General features: G+C 33.6%; 1 protein-coding gene across 1 annotated transcript; it reads right to left on the bottom strand.

Annotated features, from left to right (window-relative positions):
* Positions 1–5258: 5258 nt before the first annotated feature.
* On the bottom strand, positions 5259–17161 carry LOC113509359 (uncharacterized). The gene is made up of 3 exons (XM_052893517.1): positions 16588–17161; positions 6454–7032; positions 5259–5345 (listed from the first exon to the last, which is right to left on the bottom strand). The coding sequence occupies exons 2-3, from the start codon at positions 6820–6822 to the stop codon at positions 5259–5261; spliced, it is 456 nt and encodes a 151-aa protein (XP_052749477.1). The 5' UTR covers positions 6823–7032; positions 16588–17161.
* Positions 17162–17370: the final 209 nt, after the last annotated feature.

The raw sequence follows: 17370 nt of genomic DNA, 5'->3' as shown, positions 1-17370 counted from the left end.
AAAGAATGTGAATAAATAATAAAATTTACAAATAATTTTATGATTTATTTTCACCAGAGGGAGACTTTGTACAAAAGTCGATTGCTTGGGTACCTCTGTCCCATTCGTGTTTCTACCGTGAAGCAGTTGTGTTTGCATGGCTGTGTTTCGGTTTGAAGGGTGGGATATGGCGTGAATTTACAGGGTACAGAGGAATAACACCTGAGTCCTCAGGAATGGCAACGCATGGGGGGTATCATGGGCGAAACTGTATACTCTGTTATGTCCATGGTACTGCTCATGTCTATAGGCGACGGTTACCATTTTCCATCAGGTGGGCTGTCGGCTTGTTTGCCTTTCTAAGTTGTATAAAAAAATTAACATATGACCCCAACGTTACCAGATTTCGGTAAGTTTTGACATGAACCCTCTTAACAACTGAAGTAATGATGAAGTCAGCGATCTTTTTTCAATGGGTGATAATATAATGGTAACCCCGCCCGCGCTATTGGTATACGCTGGCGAGGCACCAGTGAGCGATGATAGATGACGATGAAAGCAGGTCAGTTAGCCCATCGTGACGAATTGCACTAGAATCAACCACGATAGTTTCCAGGGGGAACCACGTGGAGGTCGACCTGATACATGCCAGATTACACCCTGTATTGCTGGATCAGTTGGACTTCATTACTAACAATCCCTAAAGTCAGGGATTATCATCATATTAGCTTTTGATTATCCACTGTTGAACATAAACCTCCCCCTTGGGGGGTTTTGTCAGTAGTTATTACGCTTTGAAGGCAGATTAGCAGCCACAGATACCACAGACAAGTTTTAGAAATGTTTTAAGAGGGACGCTGCTCGCTATCCCCCGCCCTCCCTTAGTCGCCTTTTACTACACCCACGAGAAAGGAAGGGGTGGCCTATTCTATGCCGGGACCACACGGGAAGTCAGTAATTATACCACTTTATAATATTAGACCAGATTAGATAGAAGATATCCGTATAAAGTAGGACATGTGCAATAGTCGAATGACAATGCTATTGTGCACGGACCTTGAGACTGGCGGCTGCGAGCGAGCGAGCGCGGCCGGGGCGTGCGTGATAGCTCGCCTGTACCATTGTCGCACATTAGCCTATTTATAAACCCTTCATAACAGTACTGGTCCCGCGGCTACAGCAGGCTGAGTCAAGCGGCTGAAATCGCGGCTCGCATTACAACATAGTCATATTTGTTGCGAGATATATTAATAATAATATATAATAATATTATTTCTTTATTACAGATCATTAATATCCATTTTTGTTATGACAATTGACTTAAACTATGTTAGTAGAAAAAAAAATACAAAACAAATCATTTTATGGCCCCTATAATAATTTTGCCACACAATGAGAGAATCGGGCTATCGTATTTATTACACAATACCCACAAAATGCTGTTACTGCTACACACAGTGGCATAGGAAGTAGTGAGTGGGCAGTAGTAGTGCTAAACAGAGGTTAAAATAAATATTTACATCAATTATAAATCATTATATATATATATATATGAAAGATACAATATTAATACATACATATAAATATAAACCTACAAATAAGAATATATATATACATATATATATATATATATATATATATATATATATATATATATATATATATATATATATATATATATATATATATATGAAACAATGTCAAAGTAATTGATTGCTATATTATCCAATTTAGTGATGAATCGTTATTACCGAAATCTAAATAGTATTTCGATGAATGATTACACTGTGACCAGTAAATTAACTTTTAACTGTAATTAACTACGTATTAAAAATATAAGCAAGTATAAATGTGATTACTTTAATGTATATAGTATACAAAATCTCATTCCTTTATTCAAATACTCTCTCTCTCAAAATTTCATATTTTTCAAAGGCATTGTAAGGAGTCAGTGGATGCAGGTGGCTCAGGACAGTTCCTTATGGTAGTTTATGGGGGAGGTCTATGTTCAGCACTCACGCACGCACACACTAGCTATATACTACACACTGGATATATCCTGCTTTCATAGGGTGTAACCCATTTCCAGCAATTGTACTGAATGGATTGATAAATCAAGGTAATTTATAAAGACAAAGTTACCGTTTTTCATTAACCTTTAGGTATATAACATTTTATATATATAAAAAAAAACATATTCTCTACTTAATAAAATTGACTAAAATAAAATTTTACTGCACGTCTTATTTTTTGCAATATAATTGGATTAAAACAATAATTGAGCATTACATTTTTATAGCTGCTGGTCGACGCTGCGAAACGGAACTTGGCTGAGTGCAGACATTGTGCCAGTGTCACTCTATAAACACATTCAGTAATATCGAATTAATATACGAGCTACATACGATACATATGTGTTGTCCAGAACCTTGTTAGAAATGTTAGACAGTAGTGGTACATAAAGAATATAATAGAAGAGATAAAAACAATATAATTATTTTTTCATTTAGAGTTTATTCTCGTCGGGTCCCTTATTAATGGAGTACTTGTATAAAAGGATGCATTTTTCTATTAGTAATGTAATATATTTTAGACTGAATTATGATAATAAATATGGTAAATTTTCAATAATTACAAGATGGAACGGTTTGCAGGCAACCGCACTAAATTCAAAGATATTTGTAATTTTTTTAAAAGATTGATTTTTATGTTTCATTTTTTTATATATTATGCGATTAACATTTATGTTTTAAAGACTAAAACGGCCGTTTTTGTTCCCAGATTAAAATGCTGCTGCTTTTGTATAGTTTATATGCTTTTCTAATATCGAATAACGTTGGAATTAATAGTGCACCCGAGATCAATGATCACACAGTTAACTTTATTGGATTCCGAATGTCTTTTTTATACCACAAAGGTGGCAAACAAACATAGAGCACGCCTGTGTGGTATACAACCTCTGTAGTCTATGGATGCCTGCAACATTGGGGGTATCACGTGTGCGTCGCCGACCCTGAGGAAACCTTAATATACCCTTTTTTACTGAGTCTTTAGGGAAAACCTCAGCAGGGAGCTCATTTCTCATTCTCGAAGGTAGTACCTTAATAGTAGTATTGTGTGCCCTTGTACAGTGATCCCTTTACTCACATAACTTTAGAAATTCCTGGTCTAAAGTCTGAAAATAGTTAGCAGTTGAAAATAAGCAGGTCATTTTCAGTACGTGCCACCCCTGTCCAATTACGGTGAACCCTTCAACCGTGCTTTCAACTTCCACAAGAGAACCGATGTTCTCGAAATATAGAAGTATATCTTCTATAAAATACTTTCTTGTATATCCACTTTTTTGAATACTCGAACTAAAAAAATGTTTACCAAAATTAGTAAATCTAAAAATCGTATATTTCACATTGATCGATATACTCACTGACCATTGGATTGCTTTTGATGACTTATTGCTTATATTGAAGATTAATGAACAAGATATTAAGGTAATATTACGACATCACGTGTTTAGAGGCGCAACTAAACCAATTCGTCAAATTACTAAACTAGTAAATGATGTAAAGGTCGAAACCCAAGATCGAATCTCTGTTAAAATTGCTCTCTAGCGGACCAATATCTATATAAGATTTTACAATATATACGAGATTAAATTTCACTGGTTAGTTGATAGATAGAGACAGGTGAACTAAGATTAGCGGAATTAAACAAAATACTTCTATATTTTGTTTAATTCCGCTACCATTAGTTCGCGGTTGGCAGTCGCATGCGTACGAGTATCACACACCTGCCGACCAAAATGATATTGTTACCATCTGCAATTATTTATACGGATCTTTGAAACCCCAATCTATTAATCAGTTAGATAGATCACTTTTCGTTTCTACTTATGCATCTGTCTGGATGTTACAGCTTTAGCAGATTCCTAAACTGACTGACTGGCATCTAAATTTGATCGTATAATGTGATATGTAATATATTCAGACTGCAATCAGAACACGATTTGAAAGCTTGCGTTTTGATAAACAAGTCGGAGCGACCAGAACGAGATAACGTTATCAACATACACTCTTAGGACAACCTGTTGCATATACAAAGTCAGTATGCATGCATATGCATGTTGATTTCGAGCCAAGCGACCGGCGAGTAATAGACTTATGTATATTTTACAGTATAGTATTAGTATATCCCACAAATAAATGCGTATATCACAGGCTATGCAAACATCTCAGCTCCATCTATTGGGTGAAATCGAAAAGATTATCATCCATTTTAAAGAGAGTTCTAACAGAGAAATTTTACATTTTTTCCAAAGAAAAATGGGCCTGTATAAAAAAAAATGCTTAAAAAATTTTGAACATTTCATACAGGTCAATCTCTCAAGTCAGGAGAAATTTTGATATTATTTCTTGTTTTTCGACCCATATTTCTGTAAAAAAGAAATCAATTTTACTGATATTATTCTTCAAAAATTTACTCTGTGAATTATAAAAAAATATATGACTATCTAAAGTAGTGTAGTAGTTGAACAAGCGTAGCCGTGGACTACAGCTAAAATACAATACGACCGAGCGAGACATATAAAGTTGCTGTTTTCACAGGCACACGATAGCCGCGTGAGCTTTCAAGTGGTGAGGTCAGCCTGGTGAGGACGACACGGCCGGCGACCGTGCGACGAACGCGCGAATTTTAGCGTTCACCAGACAAATTCAATTACAATGAAGGCTGAAGTCGTTCATAGGTTGTTGCCATTGAAAATTGTTTCTGCGAATCGCCGCAGGTTGTAATTATTGTAGTGGCTGTGTCTAATCCCAAGACCACGATATCTCCGTGAACTTTGCCTTCTTTCATTGTCCAGCAATGCGACAATAGTACTTACTACCTACTGTATGTACGAATAGTGTACTGCGTAAATAAGCTTCCGGATTCGTTCTCAGTCTGGATAAGTTTAGTATTTATATATATACAGGAGTTTAAAGAATATAATAAAGATAGACTTAATATTTCCCTAAAGATAGATTTTATAAAAACCAAAAAAATAAACATTGAATACTTATTTACTATTAATTTTTTTTAAAACAATAATGATCCAAATTATACTGGTACTAGTAAATATCTTAAGTTACAATGAATAATTTAAAGTATTATATTAACTATAGTTACAAATAACCATCAATTATCTATACAAGGCAGAGAAAAATGTTAATTACGAATCCAAAAGAACACACTCACATACACGCGATATAATTACGTATACACAACTTTTTGTTTCATCTCATTCATGTACGCAGCCGACACGCGGCGAAGATAACATTATCAACAGCTTTCGTCTCATCTTGCTCGTTAATCAAATCATCAATGACAATCTAGATGTAGTGTTCGGGTCTCGAATGATCAATGCAGATAGTCACAATATCCGACATGTTGTAACGCGTGTACTGTTTGCAAATTATCGGCGGATGTGGTCGTCACGTCGCCACGTATTGAGATTACAGACGTTCTCACACACGTCAATAACAGTTATAAATTACGTTTTATTACGAGGGCGACCTCAACAGCTCTCGAAATTTATGTCTAAGCGTCCTTACAACGTGCACTCGCAGCGCTATTAAAATAATTGCTCACACTTGAGCTTAACACCGAGCTTTGTAACGAAACAATAGGCGCTCCATATGAATACTATGCATTTATTACCAGTCTCTCATACATGATCTATATAATACAAATAAATCATTAGATGTGTTGCTTTAGTGCAAAATTTGAGAACAACTGCAGCAATTTAGCATTTTTTGTTTTTATATTTGTTAAAGTCCGAGGAAAGTTCGTATGAAGAAAAAAGTAAAATAAATTTCTTGAAAATATGTACAAATATACAAACTGCATCTAAATGCAGTTTAATTTTTGACAGAACAACGTTACGGTCGGGGCAGCTAATCAAATAGATGTATATTAGTTTAGAAGGTAGATATATGAAGACTGGGATATGACAATGAAATTACAGGGTACAGAGGCATGATACCTTGTCTTTAGAAATGGCAATGTATGAATAGTGCACGATACAGTATACTTTGTTATGCCCATAGTACTGTTCATGTCAATAAACGACAGTTACCACTCTCCATCAGGTGGGCCGTCAACTTGTTTGCTATTCTAAGTTACATAAAAAAGATACTTATTTGTATTTGCTTATTTTGTAAAGTTTTATTTAATAACTTGTTAATCCACTATTTTGAATGGACATTATTATTACTGGATAGTTTGAAAACATATTTGATGCAAATAAATAAAACGGAAACACTAATAACGGCCAATTATAATTGCCTGTATCATTGACAAATAAGTTATGATACTATTTACTAATATCACGGTCAACAAAGGTTATATATATATATATATATATATATATATATATATATATATATAATTTATTTATATACATTTGTTTAAGTTAAAAGTAGCAGTGGAAGTACATACCTCGTCCTGAAATGTACGGTGCAGTGTTTCCTTCGTGTATTTCTCGTCGTTCTGCTTCAATATGGCAGAACACTGTTTGAGTAGTGACAACCTCATCTTTTCCTTGGCGCACTCCTCCTCCATGAAAGATTTCCTTTGCCCTCCTCTCGGCACCACCAGAAGATCTTTCGACGATTCCATTTTTGTTCCGTCGCCATTTTGTTTAAATGTATCTTCCATTTTGTTACCGTTGCAAGTGTGATTTTTCCCTTCATCTGTATTTGTTACTACTATGTTTTCAGGTTTCTCGTCTGAACATTCGTTTACTTTCTCCAATGCACTTTTATTATCTCTTATTAAAATCGGGGCGTTATCATCTTTCGCCGCCATTTTGTTTTCACTCTTAATGTTTTCTCATCGTTATTTATGTCTGTACACTCACATAATCACTCATCTGTAGCGTCCACAACTATTTGGACATTAGTCATATTATGAAATTATTATAAACCACTACTTTATAAATGGATTTCACTGTATCTAAGACAGATTTAGTTTTTATACAGCTATTTAGTGTCGACGAGGTCGATCAATCTTCTTAAACTGTATGCGATAAGATGGCATGTCTGATTTCTATTTAATAAATGTAATTTGTGTTTAGAAAAGTGTGAGGTCAAGTATACACATATGCAGGTGAGGTCTCGAGTGATAGAATGTGTGAATATTGTCTACTTTGTTTATAAATCCTATTAATATTATACTCGTAAATGCAAGAGTTTGTAATGATGGATGGATTGAGATTTGTAACTTTTTAATGCAAAAATTACGGAACGGATTTAATTGAAACTTGGTACACCGTTGGGTTATATTCTAATTTAAAACATAAAATACTTAAGACAGACTACTGACGAGCAAAATCCTTACTAATATAATATTACACGAGTAAATGTGAAAGTGAATGCGTATTTGTTTGTTACGTCTTCGTAGATCTTCTAAAAATTATAATACTTACTATTATAAAAGTAAAAATGAGTTTGTTTGTCTATTTGTTTAGTATTTCTTAGTGCTTTAACGGCTTAACCAATCATTATTTTTTTATTATGTTTTATTGTTACTCTATTCCCTTTGGCCGCAACAGAATATCAGTGCTTTGCTCTTTTGAGGGCGAAGCAATAAACTGAGTTGTGGCCGTTTTGTATTGCTATGGCACACTCACAAACGAAAATTGTATTTAGCTTTATGTATTTTTTTTTTATCATTTATGTTATCTCGCTTTTTTTTGTATATCTATGTTATAATCTGTGTGCTGTAAGTAAGTAATGCAAATAAATTATCTATCTATCTATTTATCATAATGAAATTTATTATACAATACTATATAATGACACGATGATGATGACTATATGGGATGAAGGAGATAGGTTACTTTTTTTAGCATACCTCTCTAACACGGGCGACGTCGCGGGTAAAAATTAGTACAAACATATTATCAAACAGTACCTACTTAATAAATAATATTTTCTTAATAATTTCAAAAAACAAAAAACGCATCAATCATTTTTATATGACAATAAACGAAAATAAAACAGCAGGTAACTTTTTTTTTGTTCGCGAATCACGCTTTGTTTTTTAAACAAGGAAAACAATAAGCGACATCAAGTTGTATGCTTTTATTTGTATAGATATTTACAGTCATAGTTATTTTTATAAACATACCTATATAATTTTATACAGTAGATATAGTTCTACATACAGTATACACTGAGATATGAATAATATCCGGGCTCTTTAAGAACTGTTGTACTTTAGTAAGCTTACGATACTATTTTGATATCTAACGTAGTGTGAAAATGTTGAATGAATACTAATCAAGGATTGTAAATACTTAATTACCTCGTTTAAATAATAAACAATAGGAAATACTTTTGGACATATTACGCAGCGCCACTTAGTTACAGACTAAGTGGAGCTTGTACTGTGGAGAGATAACTAATTAACAAGGTAACTGATATACATACTAGGTGATTTTATGTAAACATATAGGATATTATACAAAGCATATACTAAGCTCAATATAAACAGACATAAGTACAAATATTTGTATTTATTTATTAATTCTTTATGGCACAATAAAACTTTGTATGGCATTCTCTACCAGCTAACCGTTTTTTTAATAGATGATAATGGAATAGTAACCCCACCCACGCTATCGGTATATACCGGCGGGGCACCAGTGAAGGATGATAGATGAGGATGAAGCAGGTCAGTTAGCCGTGGCGAATTCCACAAGAATTGTTCACGATGGTTTTCAGGGGGAACCACGTGGAGGTCGACCTAATAAGGTATATTGCTAGCAATGAGACTGTCAAACTCCATTGCTAACAATCCCTTTCCCCCCACCTGCTAACCTATTATATATATATATATAGAGTATAGTATAGTATAGTGCGAGGATCAAACCTGCGGCATAGTAAGTTGAGGCGGGTGTTAAATTGTTACACCAATCGTTACAAGGTCGTCAAATGTAATTTGAAGTTACAAAATGTAATTTTCATTTTATAATTACTAAAATTTAAGTAAATAGTTATTTGTTTCTAATATATAGATAACTTGAACACGCAAAAACCATTTTGCAAAGGTCAATGATGGATGGCTTGCGATGTTGGTTAGTTACCTATAATTACACGAGCATAACGAGTCAGGGACAATGAGATTGGAGTATGCCGCGAGGTTTTACAATACATTTACTAATATTACAATTAATAATTATGCCCCACTAATAAGCAACTTCATTGGGACAAAACCAGTTATTTTGATAAAAAACACTAAACTACTGAACTGATTTCGATAAATTTTCTTTGAAACCAGTCTGTAAATATATCCTTTTAGATAAATAGAGAATTTTACAAATCGGTTCAGAACTGGTGGAGTTAAAGGTTAAAAAATACGACCGAATCGAGAATCTCCTTTTTTTGAAGTCGGTTGCAAAGAAAATAGATACATTGTCGAGAAGTACTCAAATAGCATAAAAATTTTAAAGATAGGCAAGATTATACGTAATTTCAGGACCTCAGTTTGTTTTCCAAATAAAATAAAAGTAGTTTAATAATTATATTACTTCATAAAACATAACTAATTTAATTTACGTTATATATATAATAAAATATAACGAATATATATATATATATATATATATTATATATATATATATATATATATATATATATATATATATATATATATAATATATATATACAGTGAGTGTAGAAAGTATTCGTACACCTAGGGTTGTAATAAAAAAAATACGAATTTGATAGACTTTCTTTTATTTATCTAATTTAAATCAATACTATTAAATATTTTAACATTCCCGCACTTTGTTTATGATAATTTTTGATTTTTAATAAAAAAAATTATACAACATAAAAATATTTTTACGTTAACTATGCAAATAATGACAAACAAAAAGTATTCGTACACTTATAAAATTTGTAAGTAAATGAATATTAAAAAAATATTAATACTTTGTTGGACCACCGTTAGCATTGATGATAGCTTGGAGTCTCTGCGGCATCGAATCAACTAGTTTGAAAATATAAGAAGACGGTATCAATGCCCATTCTTCGCGAAGCGCAATTTTTAGTGTTTCTTTACTCGAAATTGGTCGATTTCGAATTTTATTATCGAGATAATCCCACACATGCTCTATAATATTAATATCAGGTGATTGAGGAGAAATCTCTAGGTATTTTGGAGCGTTAAACAGGATCCATGCTTTAGTATTCCATGCTTTATGTTTAGGGTCATTATCTTGTAAAAATATCCAATTATTGTTAAAACCCATTTGAGCTGCACTAAAGAGAAGATTCTCTTTTAAAATATTAATATACGTTTTGTGATCCCTAATTCCATCAATAAATGCAAGTTTTCCCACCCCAAAAGCACTCATGCAACCCCATACAAATACTGACCCACCACCGTGTTTTACCGTTGGACATAAATTTTCTTTCTTATATTCCATATTAGGTTTTCTCCATACCATATGATGTCCATCCGATTTGAAAATATTATATTTCGATTCATCTGAGTAAATAACAGTTTGCCAAAAATGATTTTTTTCATTAATATATTTTTTTGCGAATTCTAATCTTTTTTTTTCTATTAATATCATTTACCCAATACTTTTTACGCGCAATAATCGTTACTACGTAATACGTTCCGAACGGTACTGACAGAAATATGGCAATCATTGATATTATTAATTTCTTGTAACACTCGAGGGGCACTAATTTTTGGATTTTTTTTTTTACACAATTTAAAATTTTCCGATCCAATCGAGGCGTGATTTTTGATGGACGCCCCACCTCTGGGTTTGTTTTTTAGTGTTTTAGTAATAGAAAACCGATCAATTACAGTCTGTACGGTTGAACGTGGTCTATTGACAAATTTTGCAATTTCACATAATGATTTGCATTGATTATGCAAATTAATAATTATTTTTCTCTCCTCTTCACTCGTTTCTTTTGCTTTACGACCCATTTTTGTAACTAAACACGTCTATACTTGTCACGAGTGCAACTAAAACGTCTAATATCTATACCTACGTATTAAAAATGACCTTGGCATTGTAGGCATATGAAAAATTCGATTGAATAAATGATTTATACAGAATTTCATTTAAAAAAGAATGAATGTACGAATACTTTTTGTTTGTCATTATTTGCTTAGTTAACGTAAAAATATTTTTAAGTTGTATAATTTTTTTTTTAAAAACAAAAATTATCATAAACAAAGTGCGGGAATGTTAAACTATTTAACAGTATTGATTTAAATTAAATAAATAGAGGAAAGTCTATCAAATTCGTATTTTTTTTATTATAACCCTAGGTGTACGAATACTTTTTACACTCACTGTATATGGAATATAAAGAATATGGACCAAAGTATAGGTCAGCCTTCTGGTCACCAGAGGTTTCCACCAGCCGGCGTGAAATCTCTTTATATCTCTCTAAAAAATAAAAGTATATTTATTACAGAATATATATAAATATATATGTATATATAATCTCTCGGTATGTACATTGTATACTCTAATAATATTACAATTACTATACTTTGTTTATTTTACAACAAAATAATTTGTTGTTCATAAGTTTATATTACTCATAGGTAAACTTTCCAATAAGTAGTAATAAATTACGCATATTAAATATCGAGTTATAAAAGCTGAGTGTGCAGTATTAAACATAAACTGGTTATTATTGAACTAAATTGGTAATTACTCGTATAGTACATATCTTGTAACTTCAATAACGATTCGGGGTGACGTACTAATAAATTTTATGTTTCTTATAATTATATAATACACCATAAAATGACGAAATAAATATTAAAACAAGAAATTATAACGGCATTGATATATAGCTATGGGTATCAAGCTATACCAATACCCAGCTATATAGCGGCTACGCAAAGAATAGCCGCGGCTAGCGACAGATATCGTCGAGATAGACAGCTATTGGTTATAGCCGACTATATACCTAACACAATAATGACTACAAAGCAGTTTGTTAAATAAAAAAATAAAAAAAAAATCGCTTTATCTATCATATATTGCTGCGTTGAGAATCGAACCCAATGTGGTGTGACTTGGCAGTTATTCAACTAAATAGCTAACGTTAAGCATCTCGCTATTGGGTCGATTATAATGAACCCTTCAAAAAAAGGATCTCTGTTTACAAACTAAAGCGTTAATCATGCAATATTAATATTAATTTGTCTCCATAAATTTGGATTTTGATGGCCTATAGGTATTTGAAACATTCTAAAACAAAATGTGAAAGTACGTGCAAAGTTTTTATTAGTAGATTTATATACAATGTATTCTGTGATGAAAATTTTAGTTGAAAGGCAAAGCACTTTATAAATAATTTATCAGATACACTGAAAATTAACCGTGTGGTCCCGGCATAGAATAGGCCACTCCTTTCTATCCCGTGAGTGTCGTGAAAGCCGACTAAGAGAGGGATAGGGATGGGCAGCAGCTGACCTGACTGCGATTTCTAATCCGCCTGCCAAGCGTCGCAACCATTGATCGATCCCCCAAGGGGAAGGCTTATGTTCAGCAGTGGACAGTTAAAGGCTGGTACGATGATGACGATGACTGGTAATTAACATATTTAATTGTTTTTGAGAATTGTTTAACACTTGTTTGACAATTGTGACTTGCCGTACTTTATTTTATCCTAATTCGAGAGTAAAACTAAAAGCTAGTAAACTAGCAATTATTGTTATAGGATGGTTTATTCATATAATATGTAGGAAATATATTACCATAATATACAATAACAAGGTGTAATAATAGCGATGCGCTTCCTGGACGCGGCCACATGCGCCCACGCCACGAGCAATGCATTTTAAATGTAAATTAACACTAGTCCGCTCATCTCATAACAATCTATATAATATATTGTAATCGAACAAGCACTAGCCACTGTGTATATGTAGAAAATATTGAAGATATATAGATAGATAGATATATAGTATATTTGCATTACTTACAGCATACATACAATAAGAGACGTAGGTACGTATATAAAAAAAGAATATATATATGCAAAAAACTACATAAAAGAAGTAACATAATATGTCATGTCTATAGGCCACGTTTACCACTTTTTTTTTATGAAAATGGAATGGTAACCCCGTCTGCGCTAACCAATGAAGGGTGATAGATGAGAATGAAAACAGGCCAGTTAGCCCATCATGATGAATTCATCAGGAATTAACCATGATAGTTTCCAGGAGGGACCCCGAGGAGGTCGACCTGGTTGGGTATATTGCTAGCAATGGGATTCTCAGTCTCCATTACTAACAATCCCTTTCCCCCACGGGTACCACTTTCCATCAGGTGGGCCGTCAACTTGTTTGCCATTCTAAGTTGTATAAAAAACATTTTTCCTTTCGTGCCTTACCATTTGTATTTCTTCGTGTTACTACAGTACACGTTAACACGAAGAAATACAAATGGTAGTGGGATTAAAGAAAATAATTTTAATGAACTAATTAAATACGGGCAAAACGATAACTAATAATAATAATGGAGTTAAGCGTGACAGGCAGACCTTTACACGGTCTGCCCTGCAAGTCGCAAACAATTTTGATCTCACCCTTTGATGTTACGACATTTTCGCCTACTCACCTAATATTGTTTAACTTATTTGATCGAAACTAACTAAAGTACTGGGAGGGTGGGGATTTAGATCGGGATTTACAACTGCATTGTTAACAATATATCCTATCAGCTCGACCTGTACGCGGTTCCCCATAGAAACCATCGTGATTGATTAATTGTTGGATTCGTCACGATGCGCTTCATCCTCACCTATCATCCCCCACTGGTGTCCCGCCTGCATATACCATTAGCTCAGGTGGGGTTGCTACTCCATTATCATCCATTAAAAAAAAGCTGGTCAAGTGCGAGTCGGATTCGCGCAACGAAGGTTCCGTAAAAAATTATCAAGTTACATTTTTTTCTGAAATAACTACAAATGGTTACGGTTTTCGGATTCCCTTACTTGTGCTACTTGGCAATGCTTCTTGTCAAATCTCATGATTCTAGGTAAACGGGAAGTACCCTATAGGTTTTGATTCCCTTTGCCAATGTCAAAATATACAATATAAATGGAACATAAACGGCCGTATCTTTTGATTGCGTCAATTTAGAAACTTGATTTTTTCACTGCTTTAAGAGATTGCAAACCTCAGTATATGATATTAACTTCAACTTGAAGTTCCTAAGAAAAAGGATCCTGACAGACGGACGGACGGGCAACGAAGTGTTCCTATAAGGGTTCCGTTTCTTCCTTTGGAGGCACGGAACCCTAAAAAGTACCAGTTCTATCGACATTGATTACATCATCATAGGATACAAAACGTGTTATCGACTCAAGCGTTCAGTTTAAACAATAAAAAGCTTAAAGACTATCGCAAAAGGTTTTTTTTTTGTGTCCAGTTCATAATAAAACCACTGTGGAATGAGTCGAACGAGGAAAACTGTTTATGAATACGACCTATAAATAATTGTGAATCTCCGACCTACTGTTCGTTGCAAGAAGTATTTATCGTGGATTATTAAAAATAAATATGTTTGCGTGATGATACCAGTTAAGGTTTTTTTTTTATCATCATCAAACAGCTATTGTTGCAATCAATGATTTTTCCTGTATTTGTAAGATGCAGGGAATAACAATTATTTTTAATAATCCATTACCTTCATATCAGCGGTTGAATGTCCACCGCTGAATATAGACTTATCAATAAAGGGAGGTTTTGCTAGTAGCTGCCACGTTTGGCAGGCGGGGTAGCAGATATATATATATCAGAGGGAGATTTTGTACAAAAGTCGATTGCTTGGGTACCTCTGTCCCATTCGTGTTTCAACCGTGAAGCAGTTGTGTTTGCATGGCTGTGTTTCGGTTTGAATGTAGGATATGGCGTGAATTTACTGGGTACAGAGGAATAACACCTGAGTCCTCAGGAATGGCAACGCATGGGGGGTATCATGGGCGAAACAGTATACTCTGTTATGTCCATGGTACTGTTCATGTCTATAGGCGACGGTTACCACTTTCCATCAGGTGGGCCGTCAGCTTGTTTGCCATTCTAAGTCGTATAAAAAAAGGAGTCGCAGTTGGCCTTTCGTGATTTTTTAGAGGGACGCTACTACCTATCCGATAGATAGATAGATAAACACTTTATTGGAGCCATTTATGACACACGTAAATTAACAAATAAGTTTATACAATCAGATTATTTACACCTTTTTAAATATAAAACAATAGATAAAGTATGGAAACATGTTTTCACCAAGTGTGTCGCAGTGACCCAAATAGGCTACAGCTCAGTGATAGTTTTGCTTAAAAGCAAATCTCTCTCTCTCTTATCTGTCGGTTGTTAAATTCCCTTAGTCGCCTCTTATGGCAGCCACGGGAAAGGAAAGGGTTTCTCTGTATTGCCAAGATTTTAATATTATTTAAAAATACTTATGTTTTTAACGTTACTGAATTTATAATAACAAAGAATATCAGCAATTTAAAATATATATATATATATATATATATATATATATATATATATATATATATATATATATATATATATATATATATATATATATATATATATATATATATATATATAAATATAGAATCTTAGCTTTACTAGCTTTTACCTACGACTGCGCCCGCGTGTCCGGGATATGATTACTGTCTATGATCGAAAATGACCTATATCGTTCTCCATAAGGTGTAGTACGTATATAACAAATTTCATAGTGATTGGTTAAGTCATTAAGGCGCTATAGGATAACAAACAAACAAACTCACTGTCACATTTATAATATTAGTAAGGACTATTTAAAAACTGTAATTGTTTTTTTTTTTTTATATATTTGAGGTAATAATATCTATTTTTTTTTATACACGTGATCAATTTTAAAAAGAAAAATCGCGCAAAAATAATATACCACAAACAATGGAACTACTTAGACGTACTTGCATTTTGAAATTGCATTACTTGCATGTAATTGTTCTAAATATTTGAACATTATATGCAGTCACCTGCAAGAATGCGACAGTTTCATCAAAAACGGTATATGAGTTTAATCCAATATGAAATTACTAGTTTTTACCCGCGATTTCTTCTGTACGACCAGTATATAGTGATCGATTGAGTTAAAAATATAGCTTAACTTCTTCCCTATTCCAAATACTATGCATGTGATTAATTTCATACCAATTAGTTAAGCCTTTAAGGCGTCGATAGATAACAAATAAACGAACAAACAATAACACTTTCACATCTATATAAATGGAAATTAGTCCTTAAATGTGTTGCAAAATGCAAAACTCGAAACTCGGGAACAGATATACATATAAGGATAGATCGATTCGGCAATTTCTTTACAAATATTCGGTGAAGTTCTAAGTAGGTATTTACGTCTTTCATATATTTTTTTAGAGATGCGAACTGAGTCAACTTGACAATCGAAATCGCTCGATTACTCGTAACTTCCCGATACTTAAAAACGAAAAATCATGCGACGAAAACGTCTCGACATTTATTTTTTTTTTCTAAAATAAATGAATATGGTTTTACATAATGCACAAGCACAATCACTGTTAACACGTCACGTTTATTTTATAGCGGTAAGTAGGTGTTACAGTATGAGGAGCAAGCAGTGAGGCGGTGTGACGCGCGCGGCCGACCAGCATGCAAAGTTTTGTCGCACTAGAGCGCGGAGCGACCGGCGGCGGCACTAGTTCAGGTAACACTAGCTCGCGTTCGTTGGTGATCTTAGAAGGCTGCACCAACGTCCCCAAGCTTTTACTTAAACTTAATAAGTTTTAACCAAACTGTTTTTAATATAAAGTGAGACATTTTATCAATCTTCGATTGGATCAGAGCTCATATGTGACTCGCCCAAACTGGATGGAATAGTAATGGTGGAACTATATGACACTGGGTGGTTTTATTTATGAAACTAAACAACTTTTTTTTTTCAAGGAACATGATTTTGAATAAATTATAAAAAAAGCATTTGGCGTTCCATTGTTTCTGCCTACCCTAATGGGAGACAGGCGTAACAGATATTTATGTATGTATGTATAAAAAAAAATACATTCTTTTCCAGTATGAAAGTACTAAGTCCAGTTAAATTCTTACTACAATATTTACAATTTCCAGCAGCAGTATTTCCGAACCGATACGATAACATAACCTTCAAGAAAAGAGCATATTCTTTTTTAAAAGGCCGGCAGCACACCTGCAATGCCGCTGGTGTTGTGGGTGATCATGGGCGGCGATAGTCACTTACCATCAGGTGAGCCGCATGCTCGTTTGCCCCCCGTGTTGTAAAAAAAATAAAAAAAACTCTCTTTA

This window comes from Galleria mellonella, unplaced genomic scaffold, assembly GCF_026898425.1.
Source record: "Galleria mellonella isolate WM207_F2 unplaced genomic scaffold, CSIRO_AGI_GalMel_v1 utg176, whole genome shotgun sequence".
NCBI lineage: Eukaryota > Metazoa > Arthropoda > Insecta > Lepidoptera > Pyralidae > Galleria > Galleria mellonella.
The sequence above is the reverse complement of the archived record's forward strand: the minus strand, read 5'-3'. Positions and strand labels throughout refer to the sequence as shown.